This window comes from Lontra canadensis, unplaced genomic scaffold (assembly GCF_010015895.1).
Source record: "Lontra canadensis isolate GAN:19392208 unplaced genomic scaffold, GSC_riverotter_1.0 scaffold36, whole genome shotgun sequence".
Lineage (NCBI taxonomy): Eukaryota > Metazoa > Chordata > Mammalia > Carnivora > Mustelidae > Lontra > Lontra canadensis.
The window spans coordinates 4,098,897-4,119,369 of NW_022631030.1; the positions used below are offsets into that span (position 1 = coordinate 4,098,897).

Genomic DNA, 20,473 nt, shown 5'->3' on the forward strand with positions numbered 1-20,473 from the left:
AACAGTGTAGGAGGGTTCCTCTTTCTCTGCATCCTCATCAACATTTGTGGCTTCCTGACTTGCCAATTTTAGCCATTCTAACTGGTGTGAGGTGGTATCTTATTGTGGTTTTGATTTGTATCTCCCTGATGCTGAGTGATATGGAGCATTTTTTCATGTGTCTGTTGGCCATTTAGATGTCTTCTTTGGAGAAATGTCTGTTCGTGACATCTGCCCATTTCTTGACTGGATTATTCGTTCTTTGGGTGTTGAGTTTGATTAAGTTTTTTATAGATTTTGGATGCTAGCCCTTTATCTGTTAAGACATTTGCAAATATCTTCTCCCATTCTGTCAGTTGACTTCTGGTTTCGCTGTTTCCTTTATTGTGCAAAAGCTTTTTTATCTTGATGAAGTCCCAATAGTTCGTTTTTTCCTTTGTTTCCCTTGCCTTTAGAGAAGTGTCTAGCAAGAAATTGCTGTGGCCAAGTCCAAAGAGATTGCTCCCTGTGTTCTTCTCTGGGATTTTTTTTTTTAAGATTTTATTTATTTATTTGACAGAGATCACAAGTAGGCAGAGCAGCAGGCAGCGAGAGAGGGAGAAGTTGGCTCCCTGCTGAGCAGAGAGCCCAGTGTGGGCTTGATCCCAGGACCCTGAGATCATGACCTGAGACAAAGGCAGAGGCTTAACCCGCTGAGCCACCCAGGCGCCCCCTCCTCTAGGATTTTGATGGATTACTGTCTCACATTTAGGTCTTTCAGCCATTTTGAGTTTATTTTTGTGTGTGGTATAAAGCAATGGTTCAGTTTCATTCTTCTGCGTGTGACTATCCGATCTTCACATGGGTCTGTTCTTGCGGAGTGATACACGTCTCTCTCTTCAGAATTCACCGAGCCCTGGTTGTACCCATAGTGGGGGTTAGAGCAGTGGTCATGAAATGCAGTGAGAACCAGGAAAGATCTTGGAGCCAAAGTTCTAGGAGGAGAATGGCAGGGACCTCAGTGAGCTTACCCCAGCTTTCTCTTTTTCTTCCTCTCTTCTCTCACCCTCGGGGTCACCGTTAGCAGGGCCAAGCCATTGGCCACCAGGACTGCAGATGGGTTGGTGGCCTGAGGTTTGGAGCAAGCAATTGTCCAGAAGTCCTTGAAGGCTGGTGGCAAGATGACCCAAGGAACAGCAGCACACTGTCTCACCCTCTTCCTTCCTGATCCTGAAGCTTGGGGACTGAAGGGGGGAAGTGGCCTCCACCTGACTAGCAGCGCATGCAGAGCTAAGTGTCCTGGGCTAGATGAGGGTCCCATCTTTTACAGGTGGGGTGTCTGCCTGGAGATGGGCTTTCTCATGAAGGTTTTAGGGTGCTAGTGGGAAGAAGTCAGAGCAGTAGCTTCTGGAACTCTAGCTCCTTCGGGGGGATTCCGGGAGCCACCCTGTCCCTGCAGTGATGCCTGCAGATGGCTTTTTAAAGGCCACGGGCACAAAATCCCACCGTTAAGTAATCTTTCTTAAGATTTTTCCTCTTTACTTTCTCTTTCAAAATGTAAATACTCCTAAAAGAGTAAAACATTTATAAATTCACACTTCTACAAGTGCCCCTGGGAGCAAGAGGAGACAAACAGCCTTTCTGGAGCCAGCAAAGGCCATCCAGGCACAGAGAACATCTGTAGAGTGGCTCATGCATTTGCAGGGAAAGCTCTTTGGATTCGGGCAATAACCCCATGAGGCTGCTAGGATGAGTATTATCATTTCCTCCTTTCACACGGAAGGCTTGGAAAAGTGACTTGAGCAAGTGCTCCAGATACTGTGCTCCTGCCGCTGGGAGCTCCGTGATTTCTTCCCACCGGTCCCATCGGCCCGCAGAGGTGTGGCACAAATACCCAGGCCTGGCATGCTTTGAAATGGGCCCCTCTCCCTGAGGGCCGGCCCCCCCAGGACTCAGAGATCACTGCCTTCCCTGTAGCTACCCTCTGTGTCAGGGCCTGTGCGAGGGGCTGGAGGACGGGGAAGATGCGGGCTGTTCTCCATGCTATGGGTCTATAGGACCCGATGCCCCATCTTGAGGTCAGATGACAGAGCACATGCCCACAGCGTGACTCACGGTCCTTCTGTCTGCAAGAGGCCAAATTATATGTTATTAATAAAGCCTCCATGGCTGTCAAAGCCACTGGGGACGGGGAGGGGAACAGCTTGCTCTGAGCCATGTCCAGTAACTGTAGCGGAGGCCTGTCTGTCTCGCATGGCTAGGGAAGTGGAGTGAACCTAGAAGACCCCCAGGTCTGAAATGTCACCCTGAGACCCCATTCATAGCGTTGCTCTATCTCTCTCCCCTCTCCTCATCCCATTCTACTCCCCTTTCAGAGCTTCTCTTAAAATGAGAACGTCCCCCTATTGTCAGGAAATGCCCTTCCCTTCCCAGACTTTTTTTTTTTTAAAGATTTTATTATTTTTTATTTTTATTTTTTTAAAAAGCTTTTATTTGTTTCTTTGTCAGAGAAAGAGAGTGCAAGCAGGGAGAGAGCAGCAGGCAGAAGGAGAAGCTGGAGAAGCAGACTCCCGCACAGGGCAGGGAGCCCGACATTGGGCTCGATCCCAGGACCCTGGGATCATGACTAGAGCCGAAGGCAGGCGTTAACTGACTGAGCCACCCAGGTGCCCCTAAAGATTTTATTTACTGAGAGAGAGAGAGAGAGAGAGAGAGAGAGATTGAGAGAACAAGTATGGGGAGGGGCAGAAGGAGAAGCAGTTTCCCCAAGGAGCAGGGAGCCTGACACAGGACTTGATCCCAGGACACTGGGATCGTGACTTGAGCTGAAGGCAGACGCTTAACCAACTGAGCCACCCAGGCGTCCCCTGCATGCCTGTCTACCGGTAGCTCAGTAGGAACTCCGTAAATGAACACGCCTTCAAGTGTAAACGAAATATCAATTCTGTCTTCAGTCTGGATGGGGAGTAGAGATCACAAAGCCCTCTTCCCAGCCCTGCCCTGAGGAGCCTCTCTACAGCTTCCCCACTGCACACTTCTGTTCAGTGCACACTACACACCTATGTCTGCATGTGGGGCATGTCCTGGCTGTGGGCGGTGGGTGGGCTGTTCCATGGGTGACGTGGGCCCTGGGTGTGCCCTTTGTGGAAGCAGAAGGATGGGGTGAGGGCTCTGGGGAACGGGAAGCCCCAGGGCTAGGCCGTGACTGGGTGCTAGACAAGAAGAGCAGGTTGGGGTGGGAGCTCTCCCTCAGCCCCCATTTTTGCTCCTTTCTTGGTCAAAGTGACCAGAAGCCACACACAGAGGTTTGGGGGTCTGAAGAGCACCAGATACAGAGGGAGGACCCAACAAGGCCTTGACTCAGATCTCTGCTAGGAGGTAGGCTGAGGGGGTGAAGAGGCACCGCGGGAAGAATGTCCTGGGGACCGGTAGGTGGCTCAGGAGGGGCGGGGTGAGGGGTGCCGAAGTAGGAGGACCCAGGCAGGGACTCTAGTTCCCGCCCTGCCATTTCCTCATTAGGTCAACCCCGGGCACCTCAGGTCATCCTGGGCACGTCAGGTCACCCCTGTGCGCCGCAGCTCCTCCATCTGCACAATGGGCCGACCAGCGAGCCCTGCCCGGGTCGGGAGGTAACCGGCTGGCCCTGGCGCGGGGTCACCTGCGGAGGGCGCTGGGCGCGGCGGGGCCCGCCTGGATCGAGGGCTGCGGCTACGGAGGGCGGGCGCGACTCGGGGACAGCCCGTGAAGTCCCCGCCCCGGTCTCCGAGCCCTGCCTCCGCGGGTCGCCAGCGCGCGGGCTGTCCTCCCCGCTGCCCGCGGCGGGCGCTGGCTGCCAGGACGGGCCGGGCTCCGCGCAGGCGGGCGGGGCAGGCAGGACGCGCGGCGCCGGGGCCTCTGGGAGGAAGCGAGAGACGCCGGCAGCCGCGGGGGAAGGCCCAACCGGCTCCGCCGCTCCTCGCCCGCGACCGGGCCGCTGCTCGCGGCGCGCGTGCTGCGGGGAGTTCTCCCCCGGACCCGGAGCAGATTCCGATCGGGTGCGCTGAGCGGTGGGCATGCCGGCCGCCTCCCCCCGTGGGCTCCGACGCCATTGGGAACCGGGAGAGCTGTTTGGGACCCAGTCTGTGCGTGTGTGGAGGGGGAGGGGAGCTCTGGACCCCTGGGAGCACAGCCCCTGCACCCTTCCTGGGACGCCCCCTTCTTTCTCTCTGGCCCGCTGAGCTCCGGTGACTTTGGAAATTGCCTTCGCCACCGCCCCACCGGCCTGGCGAGTCCCATTTTTTTTTTTTTTTTAAGATTTTATTTATTTGACAGAGATCACAAGTAGGCAGAGAGGCAGGCAGAGAGAGAGAGAGGAGAGAGAGAGAGAGAGAGGAGGAAGCAGGCTCCCCGCGGAGCAGAGAGCCCTTTGTGGGCCTCCATCCCAGGAGATTGGGATCATGACCCCAGCTGGCAGAGGCTTAAACCCACTGAGCCACGCAGGCGCCCCGCGGCAAGTCCCATCTTGAGGCAGTGGCCAGGGAGCCGGTTTGATCCCACTGAGCTGGTTTTCCCAGCTTCCCAGGGCCCTCTCTTCACCTTTCTCCAACCTCTGGGACCTCTGCTACGAGCCCCAGCCCCTCCACTGGTTGGTCCTACTGGCGGATGGGCTCAGGGCAGCCGATTTTCCTAGAGCCTGTCCTGCCCTTGAGGAGCCACTTCTCCGTGGAGACCAGGTGCCAAATAGCAGCACTCCATGTAAGGAGCATCAGGAGAGACTTCCCCCGGGGGGAGGGCCTTTGAGCAGGGTCTTAAAAGATTGTGTAGCATTCTGATAGGGGAGAAAGGCCGTTCCAAGTCCAAGTGTATAAACAAAGTCAGTAAAGTGTAAGCATGAATTTGGGGAGCCTGGCAAATGAAGTACAGGTTGGGGGCAAATTCCAAAAAATAGCTTGTGTGGGCAGGTAGGGGGTTTGGACCCTACAGGTAACCTAGGATTTTAGGGAGGTGATGGGTGGCGGGGGTGAGAGATTGCGATGGGGTGGGGCGAGACTGAAGGCAGAGGCCGGGAAGGAGACAGAGGGTCCCCAGAAGTCCACAGAGGGCCTAAGGTAGCACAGGAGAGGCATAGGGACCATGCAGTAGGACCAGGCTGGCAAAGCACTGGGAGAAGGGATCAGTAGGACTGTTGCAGCTGCATGAAGGAGGGGAGAAAGGGTTTGAAGACCAAGAGCTCAGGTTCCTAGTATAAATGTGTGATTGGGAAGATAGGCAGTAAAGGAACAAAAAGGGGAGGCAGGTGAGGAGTATATGTGCGGAGCTTAAAGCATGAGCAGGATAGCCACGTGGAGATGTCAAGTAGGAAGTTCATTCTTTCATTTATTTATTATTTATGCCAACCTCAAAGGCAGCTGACATAAAAGTCACAGAGAAGATAAGATGATAAAATCATTAAAACTCAGCTAACAGGACCTGATAAGCTGGGGGAAAAAATACACAGAGGAGAGTGGATAATTGTTACTTGAAAATGTAGGTTCAGAAAAGCCGTTGAAAATGAACACAGGACTCATCTGAGCTTGCTGGCCGCCAAGCAAAAAAAAGGACACCTAAATAAAGCAGCAGGGCACCAGGGCTGGGACTCAGGAGCAAGGCAGCTGTGGAGGCTCATCGGGAGATGCAGAGGTGGTAGGAGATACAATGGCATCCGGAAAGTGGGGGATTTAGGAGAGGGAGTCAGTCCGAAGGCCAGCCGGGCCAGGGCACTGGCACTGCTGACATTTAAGAAAGGGCCGATGCTCCCTGAGGAGAAAGACCTTTCTGCAGCCTCACAGGGAGGTAGGGGTGGGAAGGTGTGTGTGTGTGTGTGTGTGTGTGTGTGTGTGTGTGTGTGTATGGTCCCTTCACACAAGTCTTCTTGCAGAGGAACAGGACAGAAGGTGGCCTGCTAATTGCCCTGAGCTCTGACCTTCTTCCCTACCATGAGGTGGGGCTGCTATTTGCCCAGGGCCTCGTGGGGCTCCGGTCTGGGAGGAGTGCTCCAGTCTGCAGGTGAGCTGGAAGCAGGGGTTTCTGTTTCTGCCTCTCCTTTCAGAGTCCAGATGGTGTCTCCAAGAGAGCAGGGATCCAGACACCAGGTGTTCTGGCCCTAGCTCTGCCATTCACATGCTGCTGGCCTTGGGCAAGTCCCCTCACCTGCCTGAGGTTCTCTTTTTCTCATCCTAAACTAAGGGAGTCAAGCTAGATGATCTTTGAGGGTCCACATAGCTACATGAAGTCTAGGATCACTTGTCTGATCTCATTTTGCATTCAACAAATTTTTATTAAGTGTGTGCTATGTGCCAGACCTTGTGCTAACTTCTAAGTATGTAATTATAAACAAAAACAGATGTGGTCCCTGCTCTCATGGAGGGGGGTGGGGCAGAAATGAATGTTAATCAAATAATCACACGAGATATAAAATTGCGTAGTAACTGCTACAAAGGGGCAGTATATGATGCGATGAGAACAAGTGACGGGAGATTTGATGTAGATGTGAAGTCTGCGTGTCGGTGGGGAAATGTGGGTGGGATCTGAATGTTCTTTCTTTCTTTCCCTTTCTCTGTATAGATGAACGAATCCCCTTCCTGATCCACTGGAGTTGGCCCCTTAAAGGGAAGCTGCCCCTTGGGCTCCCTAGGTGAGGCCTTGGGACACATCTGGGCACAGCAGAGTAGCCTGGGAAGGGTCAGGACTTGGAGAGAATTTGACTCCCACCCCCCCAGGGTGAGGTTGGTTTTCTGGGAGTGAGGAGGGTACAGAGTCAGCTGCCAGGCCTCAGAGGAAATTGGTTTACTTTATCTACAGTGTAAGTGACAGTGGGCAGCCAGAGGGAGGATCTGTGAGGGAAATGGGTGGAGCCTGGCAGTGGCCAGCCTGAGTCCCAAGGGACGAGACTTCAGTCCCCGGGAAGAGTATGAGAGTCAGACAAGGCTCTCAACTTGGGTGTCCAGAGTCAGGCCTAGATCTTGGAAAGCTAGAAGTCCAGCAATTCAGATGGGCCTGGGCTTTGAGCCTGTCCAGAGGCTGAGCCCAGGAGCCAAGCCCCAGCTCATTCCTTCTCCTTGCTCTCAGGGCCTTTGTACGTCACCGTGGAAGCTCAGCAGGCAGTAGTCCTACGTCCAGAAGCCATGGAAAGTTGTTCCGGGACATCTCTGCATCGGGTAAAGGGACTGACTGCTCAGTTGGCCTGAGGGGAGGGGCTGGCTGGGATCCCAGGGGCAGGGGATGGGGAGGTGGGGAGTTGGGTCTGGAGGGAGAAGAAGGCAGGAAGAAGGAGGCATAGAGGATCCACTGCCATCACCCATCAGTGGGCAAACCCTCCCCTGTGGCCCCATTGTCCACCCATCCATATCTCCCTTCCTGCAACACTTGTGCAGTGCACACCCACACGCTTGCCATGTACAAAGCACTGGGAGGGATACATTATCCCGACTCTCAACAAACTGGGTCTAACAGGCAAGTGGAGATTGCACACACAACCACACAGCCGTTCAACCCAGGTTTGGTGTTACTGGTCTCTCGGCTTGCTCCTTTCTGCCATGGGGGCTTCCAAACTTCCTGGGAGCGTCCTATATACACAGCCCCATCCTGGGTCTCTGTGTCCTGGTACTGCATCTTGCTCTGTGGCCTGACCAGCCCTAAGCTCCTGCACCTTCCTGCCCCTTTCCTTGACCCATTCCCCTTGCCTCCCATCCAGAAGCCGTTGAGCGCCACCGTCGGAATCTGGCTGAGTGGTTCAGCCGGCTGCCCAGAGAAGAGCGCCAGTTTGGCCCAACCTTTGCACTGGACACAGTCCACGTAGACCCTGTGATCCGCGAGAGCACCCCAGATGAGCTGCTTCGCCCGCCGGCGCAGCTGGCCCTGGAGCACCAATACCCCACTGCTGGGCTCCCCCCACTGTCCCTGTCCCAGCTCTTTGACCCCGATGCCTGTGGGCGCCGGGTGCAGACAGTGGTGCTGTACGGGACAGTGGGCACGGGGAAGAGCACGCTGGTGCGCAAGATGGTCCTGGACTGGTGTTATGGGCGCTTGCCGGCCTTCGAGCTGCTTGTCCCCTTCTCCTGCGAGGACCTGTCCTCCCTGGGCTCTGCCCCAGCCTCCTTGTGCCAACTTGTGGCTCAGCGCTACACGTCCCTGAAGGAGATCCTGCCTCTGATGGCTGCTGCTGGGTCTCGCCTGCTTTTTGTCCTGCACGGCCTGGAGCGGCTCAACCTCGACTTCCGGTTAGCGGGGACAGGGCTTTGCAGCGACCCCGAGAAGCCAGAGGCGCCAGCTGCCATCATTGTCAACCTGCTGCGCAAATACATGCTGCCCGAGGTGAGTGTCCTCACTGCCCGCCCTGCTGCCACTGCCCCTGACCTGTCCCCTAAGGACTTTGGTGTCCCCAGCTCACGTGTTTACTGGAGTGGGAGCACCAGCTCTCTACCAGTTCAGACCTGCCCCGCCACATCCCGGCTGTGTGTCTTTGAGCAAATCCCTAATTTCCCTGAGCTTGTTTCCTTCCCTCCTGGAGCTGTCCCGATCAGATTAGATCCCGGGGTCCCTGCTGGGGCTCAGTCATAGAATTACAATGCTCACCCTGGTCTGCGGGGTCTTTCTGAGGAGTGAGGCAGTCAGGACATGGAGGTCCTTCCTAACCCTCAACCGTGCCTTCCCCAGGCCAGCATTCTGGTGACTACCCGGCCCTCTGCCGTGGGCCGAATCCCTAGCAAATATGTGGGCCGCTATGGCGAAATCTGTGGCTTCTCCGACACCAATCTGCAGAAGCTCTACTTCCAGCTCCGCCTCAACCAGCCGGACTGTGGGACGGGTGCCGGGGGCGCAGGGATCTCGGCCACGCTGGCTCAGCGGGACAGCCTGGTGGAGATGCTGTCCCGCAACCTGGAGGGGCACCACCAGATCGCCGCCGCCTGCTTCCTACCCTCCTACTGCTGGCTGGTGTGTGCCACCTTGCACTTCCTGCACGCCCCCACGCCGCCTGGGCAGACCCTCACCAGCATTTACACCAGCTTCCTGCGTCTCAACTTCAGCGGGGAGACGCTGGACAGCACTGACACCTCCAACCTGTCCCTCATGGCCTACGCCGCCCGGACCATGGGCAAGTTGGCCTACGAGGGGGTGTCCTCCCGCAAGACCTACTTCTCCGAAGACGACGTCCGCGGCTGCTTGGAAGCCGGCCTCAACACGGAGGGAGAGTTCCAGCTGCTGCATGTCTTCCGCCGGGATGCCCTGCGGTTTTTCCTGGCTCCGTGTGTGGAGCCAGGGCACCGGGGCACCTTTGTGTTCACCGTGCCCGCCATGCAGGAGTACCTGGCTGCCCTCTACATCGTGCTGGGCTTGCGGAAGACGACCTTGCAGCGGGTGGGCAAGGAGGTGGCCGAGCTCATGGGCCGTGTCGGGGAGGACGTCAGTCTGGTCCTGGGCATCGTGGCCAAGCTTCTGCCCCTGCGAGCCCTGCCTCTGCTCTTCAACTTGCTCAAGGTAACAGCCCCAGCGCGCCAGGCTGTCTGCGCCCCCGTATTCCCCCTTCACCCCTTGCTCCCCTCCCAGGAGGCGACTGCTACTTCCTGCATAGCCGTCTTCCTGACACTGGTTTCAGATTTGGGCAATCTGGCTTTTCATGGGGTTGAGACACAAGGGAGGGAGAGAGAGAAACCACAGGCTGAGCAGAGCTTGGAGGTGGGAGGAGGATGCAAGGCCTTTCCACACAGTCCTGTGACCCTAATGACGACTGTCTTTTTGTGTTTCTTCTCCTCGTCTTTGTCGGCAGGAGGCTGACAAAGTCCGGGGTCTGTGCTCTACTTTGCGGGCCCCAGAAACTCCACTGTATCTGTTCCCCCAGAGGTGGTTGGACTCTGGGAATGATGACTCATCCTAACAAAATCACCAGAGACAAGTTTATAAAGCAGATGCCATTTTATTCATTTATACCGGGAGGATAAATGGCATTGGTAATTGGCTTAGGATAGTGTAGGCCTGCTCCAGGATCCCAATTACAAGCCCGGGGACTGTGTTCTGAACAGGGAGGACGCGCTAGGGTTTTGAGGGGAGGAAGGAGGCACCCTCCGGTAATGTCTCTCAGTGCCTCGTAAATGAAATATTATTATGATTCCTTTTTAGATAAAGACACTGAGGCTCACAGGGGCTAAGTAATTTGTCCAAGGTCACTCAAATAGTAGAAGAGCTAGGATCGGAGTCCAGATCCTAGTTTTGTAATTCTGAACCCTGTGCTCTCTCAGCTAAACCTGCTGATATATTATGGATATTGCTGTTCAGCTTCCGTGCCTTGCTAGGTAACCCTGGTCCTCTCTAGGAATGTTTCAGTAGCTCGTCTTGAGGCAGCAGAGCCCTGGTCAGTGCTGGCAAAATTTTAACAAGTTTTCCTTTTTTATAGGCAACAAAGCATAAGGGTTAGGATCAGAGATTCGGTAATCCAGCCATGTGGGTTCAAATGCAGGCTCTGCTGCTTCCTAGCTATGTGATCTTGGACAAGTTACTTAACCTCTCTGTGCCTCCGAGTCCTTATCTGTTAAATGGGGATAATACAATGTATATCATGGGCCTGATATGAGGGTTAAATGTGTTCATCCTCAGGACCTGGCACATAGGAAGTTTCTATTTCAATGTTTGTTAAACCTCAAAAACGGGCTCAGGCAGCCTACCACCTCCTTGCCCACATTGCCTCAGATGGGGGTCATGGCCGTTGCTGAGGCCAGCCCACCCCTCTGAGGACGGGCTTGCATGCTCTGGATCACGGCGAGAGGCTGTGGTCTCCTGACAGGGTTCACCCTATGGTTAGCACCATAGCTCCGGGCCCTCTGGGAGGGAGCGCTGCCTAGCAGAGGACTAGTCCCGTCTGTTTCTTCAGCCCTATTGAATCCGCCTCACCACGTGACATTTCCTCATCTTGTCACCAGGTGACTGTTGAGAGAGAAGCACTTAAATCTCCATGGCAGGAACCTCACCTGTAAAATGTGAAGAACAAAACAAAACAAAAGACAAAACCCAAAACGAGTCAGTCATTAGAGAAGAGACCACAAAATAGCCTCGTGGCTCCTTGCCAGAGGTTTGGGCCCCTTCTTGCTTTTCAGCCCCAACCCAAGGCCGGGAGCTGATGTCCCAAACCCAAACATTAATTTCTCCAACAAGTATTTGAGCTCTTGCTGTGTGCCAGGCACTGTGTTAGAGTCTGAGGAAGAAACAGTGAAGAGAACCCTGGGTTTCTGCCCTTTCTGGTCCTCCAGTAAGAACACAAACAGGTCACCATAACCATGTAATTTAAAGGTGTGCTAAGGGCCTGGAGAGACAAGTTCTAGTGTTGTGAAGGTGTGTAAGTGGGGAGCTGGTTTGGTGGTGGGGGGGGGGATAGGGGAAAACCTCTCTACAGGAAGGGCATTTACTCTGATCCCTGGAGGATTGATTGATCCCCTACTACTGGGAGAAGAATGGGGGGGACAACACCCCAGGAAGAGTACAGCTTTGAAGGAAGAGAACTGTGGTACTGTCAAAAAAAAAAAAAATCCTAATAATGAGAAAAGCTGAAAGCACAGAAGCAGAGTGCGTGAGTGTGAGAGGTCTGTAGAAGGAGACAGTGGAGCTGGCAGGGGCCAGATCCTACAGGGCCTGGAAGGAGCAGGAGTGAAGCCAGTCATCGTTGCTGGGATGACCAGGGTGGTACAGAGGGTGGACGTGTCTTCACAGCATCTAGCCTGGTATGGAACAAAAGGCATGGCAGATGCTAATTCCTTCCTACTGCTGGTTTGCAAATGTATGGGCGTTTGGGGAAAAAGAATTTCCTAAGGGCCTGAGGGTATGAGGAGGGTATGACGCAAGTGTTGAGAGGGGAGTCTGGAAAGGTCAATTTGGGGCCAAATCATGACCCGTTTTCTAGTCCACATGGGCAGTGGGGAGCCACAGCAGATGCTACGGGGGTTAGGGGGCGTAATGTGATCAGACAAATGGTACTGCGGGTTTGAGAGGGATGGCGAGGCTGGAGCGGGGAGGGAGAGCTGCCCCTTGGGCTGAGCTTCGAAGGCTGAGTGGGAGGCACGAGGCTACAGCACCTTCCCTGCATGCTCTCCCAGGTGGTGCCGCGAGTGTTTGGGCGCGTGGTTGGTAAGAGCCGCGAGGCAGTGGCCCAGGCCATGGTGCTGGAGATGTTCCGAGAGGAGGATTACTATAACGATGACGTCCTGGACCAGATGGGTGCCAGTATCCTGGGCGTGGAGGGCCCGCGGCGGCACCCGGATGAGCCTCCTGAGGACGAGGTCTTTGAGCTCTTCCCCATGTTCATGGGGGGGCTCCTCTCCGCACAAAACCGGGCTGTGCTGGCTCAGCTCGGCTGCCCCATCAAGACCCTGGATGCCCTGGAGAACGCCCAGGCGATCAAGAAGAAGCTGGGTAAGCTGGGCCGGCAGGTGCTGCCCCCGTCCGAGCTCCTTGACCACCTCTTCTTCCACTACGAGTTCCAGAATCAGCGCTTCTCCGCCGAGGTGCTCAGCTCCCTGCGCCAGCTCAACCTGGCGGGGGTGCGCATGACGCCCGTCAAGTGCACGGTGGTGGCGGCCGTCCTGGGCAGTGGGAGGCATGCGCTGGACGAGGTGAACTTGGCCTCGTGTCAGCTGGACCCTGCCGGGCTGCACACACTCATGCCTGTCTTCCTGCGTGCTCGGAAGCTGGGGTGAGGACCCCCAAAGACTGGAGAGGGTTGGGGGTGAAGGGGCTGGAAGAGAAGGTGCTAGTGAGGCCAGAGGTGGGGAGGAAGGAGCAGAGGGGGGGATGAAGAAGTCTGGTATGTGTGGAGGTGATGAGCAGCGGGAGGGAGGGCACCGTGCGTGGGCCGGCTCCATGCTGAGCTCCTTCCTTGCTTCTCCCCTCCTCTCCGGCCACCTCCTGTTCCAGCTTGCAGCTCAACAGCCTGGGCCCGGAAGCCTGCAGTGTCCTCCGGGACCTGCTGCTGCATGACCAGTGCCAAATTACCACCCTGCGGTAAGTGTTTCGGGAGCAGAGCTGGAGGGAGGTTTCCCCCATCCTGGTGGCAGGCCGAGGTCAAGGGTGAGCTCATGCCTGTTACTGGCCCACCCATGCTGTGGTAGAGGGGGTGGGAGCCTAGACCCTGGCCTGCCCCCTCTCCCCAGGTCCAGTGCGAGCAGCAGGGTAGATGAACGATGCTTCCAGGAATAGGTGCTCAGGAGCCTAGTGCCGGCGGGAGGTGGGTTAATACCCAGGCTGGTTGCCTGGTAACAGTGCCACTGATGCCCTCCCAGAACGTTCCCTGTTGCCTCACAAGGATGACCCTAATGCTGGGTGCTCAGTAGATGCTTCCAAAGTGCTGGCTGATTTACTCGGAGCCCAGAAGCCTGGTTGGAGGAAGGGGAGGTGAATGAGGAGGGGGAGGGCCCTGGGGCAGGGGCCTCTGCGTGGGAGGTAAGAAAAGGAGGAAGAGGAGGGATAGTAACCATGAAGAGTGGGGAGTCAAGGGAGGAGGAGAAGCCGGCTCCACCCCTGCAGTGTGCCACACCCACTGCTTCTTCCTTCCCTTCCCCCATCCCCCACATTTCTTTGTGTCCGGGCTCCCCTCCACCCCAGGCTATGTGTCCTTTGGGTCCAAGTCCCAAGGCAAGTCCTGTGGCAAGCCCTGCCACAGGCCCTCATCTCCTTGGGGTGCATGTGGCTGTAGGCTGTCCAACAACCCGCTGACGGCGGCTGGTGTGGCCCAGCTGATGGAGGGGCTGGCGGGGAACAGCTCGATGACGCACCTGTCCCTGTTGCACACGGGCCTCGGGGACGAGGGCCTGCAGCTGCTGGCCGCCCAGCTGGACCGGAATCGACAGCTACAGGAGCTGAACGTGGCCTACAACGGCGCTGGCGACACGGCGGCCCTGGCCCTAGCGCAAGCCGCCCGGGACCACCCTTCCTTGGAGCTGTTGCAGTAAGTCTGGCTCCGACCCTGGCCAGGAGCTCCTGGTCTCCACTGGTTTTTCCCTGTGGTAGGGCCTGTCCTCTATCCTTGCCTTCTCACGGATCTTTGTGGACCGGCTTCTGAACCAACCTGCCCGTCTGTGATTGGCCCTTACCCTTCCCTGGTCCCCTACTACCATTTCTCTTAGGATCCTGGTGGCCCCGTCTTACTTACTGTCCCTGGTCCTGCTGAAGTTCAGATGTCATCCCTGCCCCCTGTTGGCCACCACACCCGTCTCTGGCTCACTGCAGACACCTGCCCCATTAAGTTCCATAGCCAGGGGATGTTTTGAGAATTCTCCGCTCCACCCCGCACCTTCTGTCCTCTGTCTCAGAGCTCCGCTGAGCGGTATCTTTTCTTCTCTCTCTTCCAGCCTCTACTTCAATGAGCTGAGCTCAGAGGGCCGCCAGGCCCTGCGGGACTTGGGTGGCACTGCTAAAGGGGGTGCTCGGGTCGTGGTGTCGCTGACCGAGGGGACAGCAGTGTCCGAGTACTGGTCAGTGATCCTTAATGAAGTCCAGCGGAACCTCAACAGCTGGGATCGGGGCCGCGTCCGCCGCCACCTTGACCTTCTGCTTCGTGATCTGGAAGACAGCCGAGGGGCCACCCTTAACCCCTGGCGCAAGGCCCAGCTGCTGCGAGTGGAGGGTGAGGTCAGGGTCCTCCTGGAGCAGCTGGGAGGCTCTGGAACCTGAAGCAGGGGCAGCAGTCACCTAGCGGTGTGACCCCTGGCCCCAAGATCCTTCCCTCTGTGGCCTCCTGGTTTGCATTACTACTTCCAGAAAGACTCCTCTAGGGCTGGAGATAAAGGGAGGAGCACACCTGTGGCAGTTGCTCTCCTGGGGCAAGTCCATCCGTGGCTTCCAGGTCTGGAATTTCCAGGGTTATGGAACAGGCCTCTCCATTCAAGAGGAAGACTGAGAAAGACTTTAAGCCTACAGTTGTCCTGGGGCACTACCAACCTTGCCTCTCTGCTCTCGGGAGCTTCTGACTGTGCCACCAGGGGGCGCACTTCTTAAGTCGCGTTTGCCAAAGGTGCAGCCTTCCTGCTGTCGGAGGGCCTGCCCTTTCTGCCTTGATGCTTGCGGAGGTCGCCCAAGATGCCCCCTGCCACTTTCCAATCGTGTTGGTGCCTTCTCCCCTTCACACCTCCTTCCTCACCACCCTACCTGTGCTCAGGTGCTCCAAGGGCCTTGTGCAGTGCCTTGCTTCCATTAAAAAGCCGTGTCTTCCACCTACTGTAGCCTCCTCCTTGCCTGGTGCTTTCAGGAAAGGGTACTGTGTTTGGTCGTTCTGGTAAACTACTGACCACATTCTGTTACACGTGGTTCTTGGGCACTAGGTTCAGAGGCAGTGAGGGCTGAGGTGGGGGGCGGGGGGGCATGAACAAGATCCTGGGGGGTGGGGGGAGGCCATGCTGGGCCTTAGGACCCCATCACCTTTTTCAACATACTTATCCCAGGCTCGGAATTACAGTGACCAGCAAGCTATCTGCCTTTGTCTGCCCAGAGCAGAAGCTGGGACAGCAGCAGAGTCTCCAGAGGAAGTCCGGGGCCCAGGAATGGGGGCAGGAGGAACACACAGACTTCCCCAGAGGATAAGACTGTCCTCCCGTTAACCATTACCCTGCTGCTTCTAAGGCAGTGTCTTTAAGGAGGCGGGACGTGGCAGGGTTGGTGGGAGGGTCAGCTGGTTTTGATGAACCTTGTCCCTATCCTGAGCGCTGGGTTGCTGGTCCAACTATGGAGGCAGCTACAGGTAGGAGGCCAGGAGAAATCCTCCAGTGGGGGCTTTAGGGTAGTGAGAGGGCAGGGTGGGAGGTAGAGGCTTCGGGGACCAGAGTGTACTTGATGTTGTGACTTGGAGACCTAAGGCAAATAGACCCAGGTTAGGAGAGAAGAGGTGAATGGAGAGGTCTGCCCTCCTGGTCCACGCCCTGTCCTGCTATGTTCAGATGTCTGTGCCACGGGCTAGGAGGAGAAGGGAAGGGAGAGGAAGGGAAGATTTTCCTGGAGCAGAATGGAGGGGGCAAGCCCTGAGTGTGGGGGTTCTCCTGAGTCCTTTTAGTTAATGACCCTGGAAGAGGAGTCTGGGTAGGGACAGAACGCAGCCCTCCTCCCCTCATCCCTTCTTTGCACAGCAGGTCTTCGGGACACAGCCTCGTTAACTCGGTAAGTGCCTTGCGGTGCTGGGAAGGGTTGGGGCTGGGAGCAGAGGGACTCCAAGGTGGGGAGGCTCTTCAGCTGCCATTTGCCCCTCAAGGAGAGGCTGGGACCAGAGTCCAGATGTCATCAGCTCACTCCTACCTGCATCCCTCACCTCCTTGCAGGAAGTTTGAGTTTAACCCAAAGTGGGGCATTGATAATCCTGTCCTCTCTCTGGCTGAAGACTTCGACCCCTCCGGTAACCCCCTTGCCCTGGGCAACCGTTCCCTTTCCCCAGAGATACCCCAGCTCCTCACGCCTTCCATCTCCTTGGTAACCACTCCACTCTGCCTCCCTCTGATAACAGCCTTGGTGGGGAGTAACTGCGTGGAGGTTGGAGGGGGTTGGCTGCTTTCTTCTGTCCAAGCCACTCTGCCCATATGGTATTTAGCCTCACCGTCCAACACCTACCTGGGTAGAAGCCTGCCTGGTGCCCTATCACAAGGGCAGGTTGGCCAGGCCAAGGTGACCTGTACTTGTGTCGTATCCCCTCCCTCCCCTTCTTCTGTTGCCTCTCCCCTCCCCGCCAGATCTCCAGTGCCTGCAGCGGCCTCGTTTCTGTCTGCTGAGCAAAGAGGAGGGCAGGAGTTTTGGCTTCCACCTGCAGGAGCTGGGCAGGGCTGGGCCTGTGGTGTGCAGGGTGGACCCAGGCACCTCTGCCCAGTACCAGGGCCTTCGGGAAGGGGACCGGATCCTGGGGGTGAATGACCGAATCGTGGAATGTGAAGACTACGCTGTGGTGAGGTTGGGCCGGGGGTCTCCCTGTGGAATCCAAGGACGCTCCACAGCATCTCGGGAAGAGAGGAACCAGGGGGCCCCCTCCCTGGTTATAGGCGGGCAGTACCCAAGCCTCTGCCTCCCCCCGCCTCCCGGGATCTGGGGCTGTCCAGGTGGGAATGGTTGAGTGAAGGTATCCACACAGCTGGGTCCGGGGGAGTAAAATGTAGGCTCTGGGGAGGGGGCGTTGGCAGGAGGGGCGGGCCCCACCTCATGCCACGCCCCCTCGGTTTAGGTGGTTCGCTGCATCCGGGCCAGCGGGCCCCGCGTGCTGCTGACCGTCTTGGCGCAGCACGTGCATGATGTCGCTCGAGCTCAGCAGGGGAACAGCGCCCACCTCTGTCCTCCTCTCGGCCCTGGGGTCCGGCCCCGACTGTGCCACGTAGTGAAAGACGAGGGTGGTTTTGGCTTCAGTGTCTCCTACAGTGAGCTTAGGGGCTCGGGAGGGAGGTCAGGAGGGGGATCTCAGCCCTGTTCTGGGCAGACAGCAGACCGAAACTTTCTTTCTTTTTTTCTTTTTTTTTTTTTTTTTTTTTTTTTTTGCTTGCAGGCCATCAAGGTCCTTTCTGGCTGGTGCTGAGTACTGGAGGAGCAGCCGAGCAGGCAGGCGTGCCCCCTGGGGCCCGGCTGCTGGAAGTGAACGGGGTCAGCGTGGAGAAGTTCACTTATCACCAACTCAGCAGAAAGGTATGGCTGTATGTTTCCCCATTCATCCTCACCCACCTGGGCCCCAGGGCCTTGCCTCCGGCAGCCGATTCCTCCCCCCTGCACCTCATCTGAATTTGACCTTCTACCTCCTGCCACCCTTCCCTTGACAGTTGGTCCTAGGCTCTGCTCTCCCCCACCTTGCTGCCTCCCTCCTGGGGCTGTGAGGAGCGCTTGCCTCTGCCCTCCCCACCCAGGTGCTTGATGCTGATGCCCCACTGGGTCCCCACAGCTTTGGCAGAGTGGAGACCAAGTGACCCTGCTGGTGGCAGGGCCAGAGGTGGAGGAACGGTGTCGCCAGCTGGGAATGCCCCTGGCTGCACCCCTGGCAGAGGGCTGGGCACTGCCCACCAGGCCCCGCCGTCTGCACCTAAAGAAAGGGCCCCAGGGCTTTGGGTTCCTGCTTCGTGAGGAGAAAGGTCTTGATGGTCGCCCTGGTGAGTGGGAGCCCCAGAGATGGGTCGGGAGGGTGTGGCTTGGGGGTGGGCATGCACGACATGGTGCACAGAAAACCCCAGCCCTGAGCCTCTGCCCTCCTCCTCCTGTGTACACCCTGGCTCAGTTCCTCCGTGTGCCCACAGTGGCCTGGGCTGGTGCTGGGGTTGGGGGAGGAGCAATGAGGATGTTTATGTCCCAGGACAGTTCCTGTGGGAGGTGGACCCAGGACTGCCAGCTGAGAAAGCCGGGATGCAGGCTGGGGACCGACTGGTGGCTGTGGCTGGGGAAAGTGTGGAGGGGCTGGGCCATGAGGAGACGGTGGCCAGGATCCGGGCACAGGGCTCCTGTGTGTCCCTCATTGTTGTCGACCCTAAAGCTGACCGCTTCTTCAGTATGGTGCGAGTGTGGGGCGGGGGCTGGAGTGTGGGCAGGAATGGAGCAGGGCTCAGGCAGAGGGAGAAGCTACAGGTCTGTTCTATCCGCCTCCTTCCAGGTTCGCTTGTCCCCACTTCTCTTCTTGGAGAGCACAGAGGCTCCTGCCTCCCTGCAGGAAACCTGCTCGGCCTCTCTGGTTGAAACCAAGGACCTACCTGTTGAAGACACAGCTGTGCCTCTTGTCCCAGGCGGCTCCCGCCAGTGCTCCCTATACCCTGCGCCCGGCAGTGGCTATGGCTTCCGACTTAGCTGTGTGGCCAGTGAGCCTCGAATCTTCATCTCCCAGGTGACTTATGCCCCTTGGGTCTTTGCAATCATTTGCCTCCTGATGAGCTTTCATCTGCTTCCTTCCTGAGGTCTTAAAACAATCCAGCAACTTTTCCATGGTATCCCATGTTCTGTGATCCCTCTCTTTGCCACCAGGTGACCCTAGGAGGCTCAGCTGCCCAGGCAGGGCTGCAAATGGGAGATGTGATTCTGGAGGTGAACGGGTATCCCATGGGTGGAGAGAATGACCTGGAAAAGCTTCAGCAGCTGGCTGCAGCTGAGCCACCGCTCCACCTGAAGCTGGCAGCAAGGTCGTGCCAGGGCTCGGAAGCTTGTAATCCCCCCAGGTTTGGAGAGGTAAGGTAGAAGAGACAGATGGACTGCAGGCAACTAGAGAAGGATAGAGGGAGTCAGAGAAGGGAACCACAGGGTGAAGCAGTGGGGGACATGCAGGTTGGGACATTAGGCCATGGTAGGTGGGGACAGAAGGACCCATGGAACTTGCTGCCATTCCTGGGCACCACAGGGCAGGGGGTGGGAAGGGAAAATGTTTACTCTTCTCATCCTTGAATAATCTTCTCTCCTCTCTCTGTTCAGGACTGGGCTCCGATGTCAGAGCTGCTATAGTCCTCTCCTGCTTGGCACAGACCTGCCCAGTGGCCTTCCTGTCTTCACTCTCCTGCTTGTGATGGTAGGAGCTGAGAAGCTCTCTTTAAGCCAGAAGGGACAGCTCTAGTATTCTGGGCACTTCCAATCACAGGATTGCCCTGTGTCTCCCCACCTTCCCTTGGGCCCACCTCCCAGAAGAAGGTGTGTCCAGAGGTCTTAGCCAGCCCCACTAGGGGGCGGTCTGCCCTCTGGTTCCACAGGAAGTCCTATGGGAGCTTTGGGAGTTGTGTCCCACAGATGGGAGTTCTGCCTGAAACAAGTGGTGGGATTTAAAATAAATTATACTCTTTCCCGGCACAGAGCTCCTAAAGCCCTTGGAATTTCCTAAGTAGTGAGAGTGATCTTTTACTCATAACAAGCCCTTTTCAACCAAACTTAACTTTGTTAAGGAAGTGACTTTTGGAAAACACCTAAGGATGGGGGGTTGGTTGCCAGGGAAACCAACCATGTGATTAAATGGCTGGAGCTTTCAGCCTACCCCACCCCCACGCAGGGCCTTCTGGGGAGAGGGGAGGTGCTGGAGGTGGAATGAATCACCAACCACCAATGGTGTCATGGACCATGACTCCATAGTAAATAAAGCCTCCATGAAAAACCAAAAAGATGGAACCAAACAGAGATGCTGGGAGGGCAGCACCCCCAAAGAGGACACAGGCTTCCATGCTTGTGCCTTGCCCCCAGCAAACTTGCCACCTGGCTCTTCCTGACTTGTGTCCTTCATAATAAGTTGGAAGCTAGTGAGTAAACCGTTTCTCTGGGTTCTGTGAGTCACGCTAGCAGATGATGGAACCTGAGGAGGGGGTCGTGGGAACCTCTGTTTTTCCACCAATGGGTCCGAAGCACAGGAGACGAGCTGGACTTGACACAGGCTTTTCAAGTGGGGACAGTTTTGTGGGACTGAGCCCAAGGCCTGTGGGATCGGATGCTCTCTTCACCTCAGTAGTGCCAGAATGGAATTAAATCGTAAGATACCCAGCTGGTGTCCACAGAGCTGTTAGAGAATTGCTTGGTGACCCCTTCTACGTGACCGGAAGTGAAGTAGGAA

At 56.5% G+C, this 20,473-nt stretch overlaps 2 protein-coding genes across 7 annotated transcripts; both read left to right on the forward strand.

The window, feature by feature from the left end:
- Positions 1-3,477: 3,477 nt before the first annotated feature.
- Positions 3,478-15,171, forward strand: NLRX1 (NLR family member X1). Of its 3 annotated transcripts, none has more exons than XM_032868708.1 (10): positions 3,478-3,587; positions 5,855-5,982; positions 6,541-6,610; positions 7,045-7,133; positions 7,670-8,289; positions 8,632-9,453; positions 12,057-12,652; positions 12,874-12,960; positions 13,652-13,903; positions 14,307-15,171. In XM_032868708.1, exons 2-10 carry the CDS (start codon positions 5,913-5,915, stop codon positions 14,626-14,628), a joined length of 2,928 nt encoding a protein of 975 aa, XP_032724599.1. In that variant the 5' UTR covers positions 3,478-3,587; positions 5,855-5,912; the 3' UTR covers positions 14,629-15,171. The 3 variants fall into 3 exon arrangements, with proteins under 3 accessions (XP_032724599.1, XP_032724600.1, XP_032724598.1); XM_032868709.1 differs by lacking the exon at positions 3,478-3,587 and adding an exon at positions 4,655-4,670; XM_032868707.1 differs by lacking the exon at positions 3,478-3,587 and having other exon boundaries at positions 4,959-5,982.
- A 217-nt stretch (positions 15,172-15,388) lies between these two features.
- On the forward strand, positions 15,389-19,729 carry PDZD3 (PDZ domain containing 3). 4 transcript variants are annotated; one of them, XM_032868710.1, is made up of 11 exons: positions 15,389-15,691; positions 16,074-16,104; positions 16,263-16,336; positions 16,668-16,876; positions 17,150-17,339; positions 17,465-17,601; positions 17,852-18,056; positions 18,257-18,453; positions 18,551-18,778; positions 18,916-19,116; positions 19,357-19,729. In XM_032868710.1, the coding sequence occupies exons 1-11, from the start codon at positions 15,676-15,678 to the stop codon at positions 19,384-19,386; spliced, it is 1,518 nt and encodes a 505-aa protein (XP_032724601.1). In that variant the 5' UTR covers positions 15,389-15,675; the 3' UTR covers positions 19,387-19,729. The 4 variants fall into 4 exon arrangements, with proteins under 4 accessions (XP_032724601.1, XP_032724604.1, XP_032724603.1 ...); XM_032868713.1 differs by having other exon boundaries at positions 16,077-16,104; XM_032868712.1 differs by having other exon boundaries at positions 15,390-15,691; positions 16,077-16,104; positions 16,196-16,336.
- Positions 19,730-20,473: the final 744 nt, after the last annotated feature.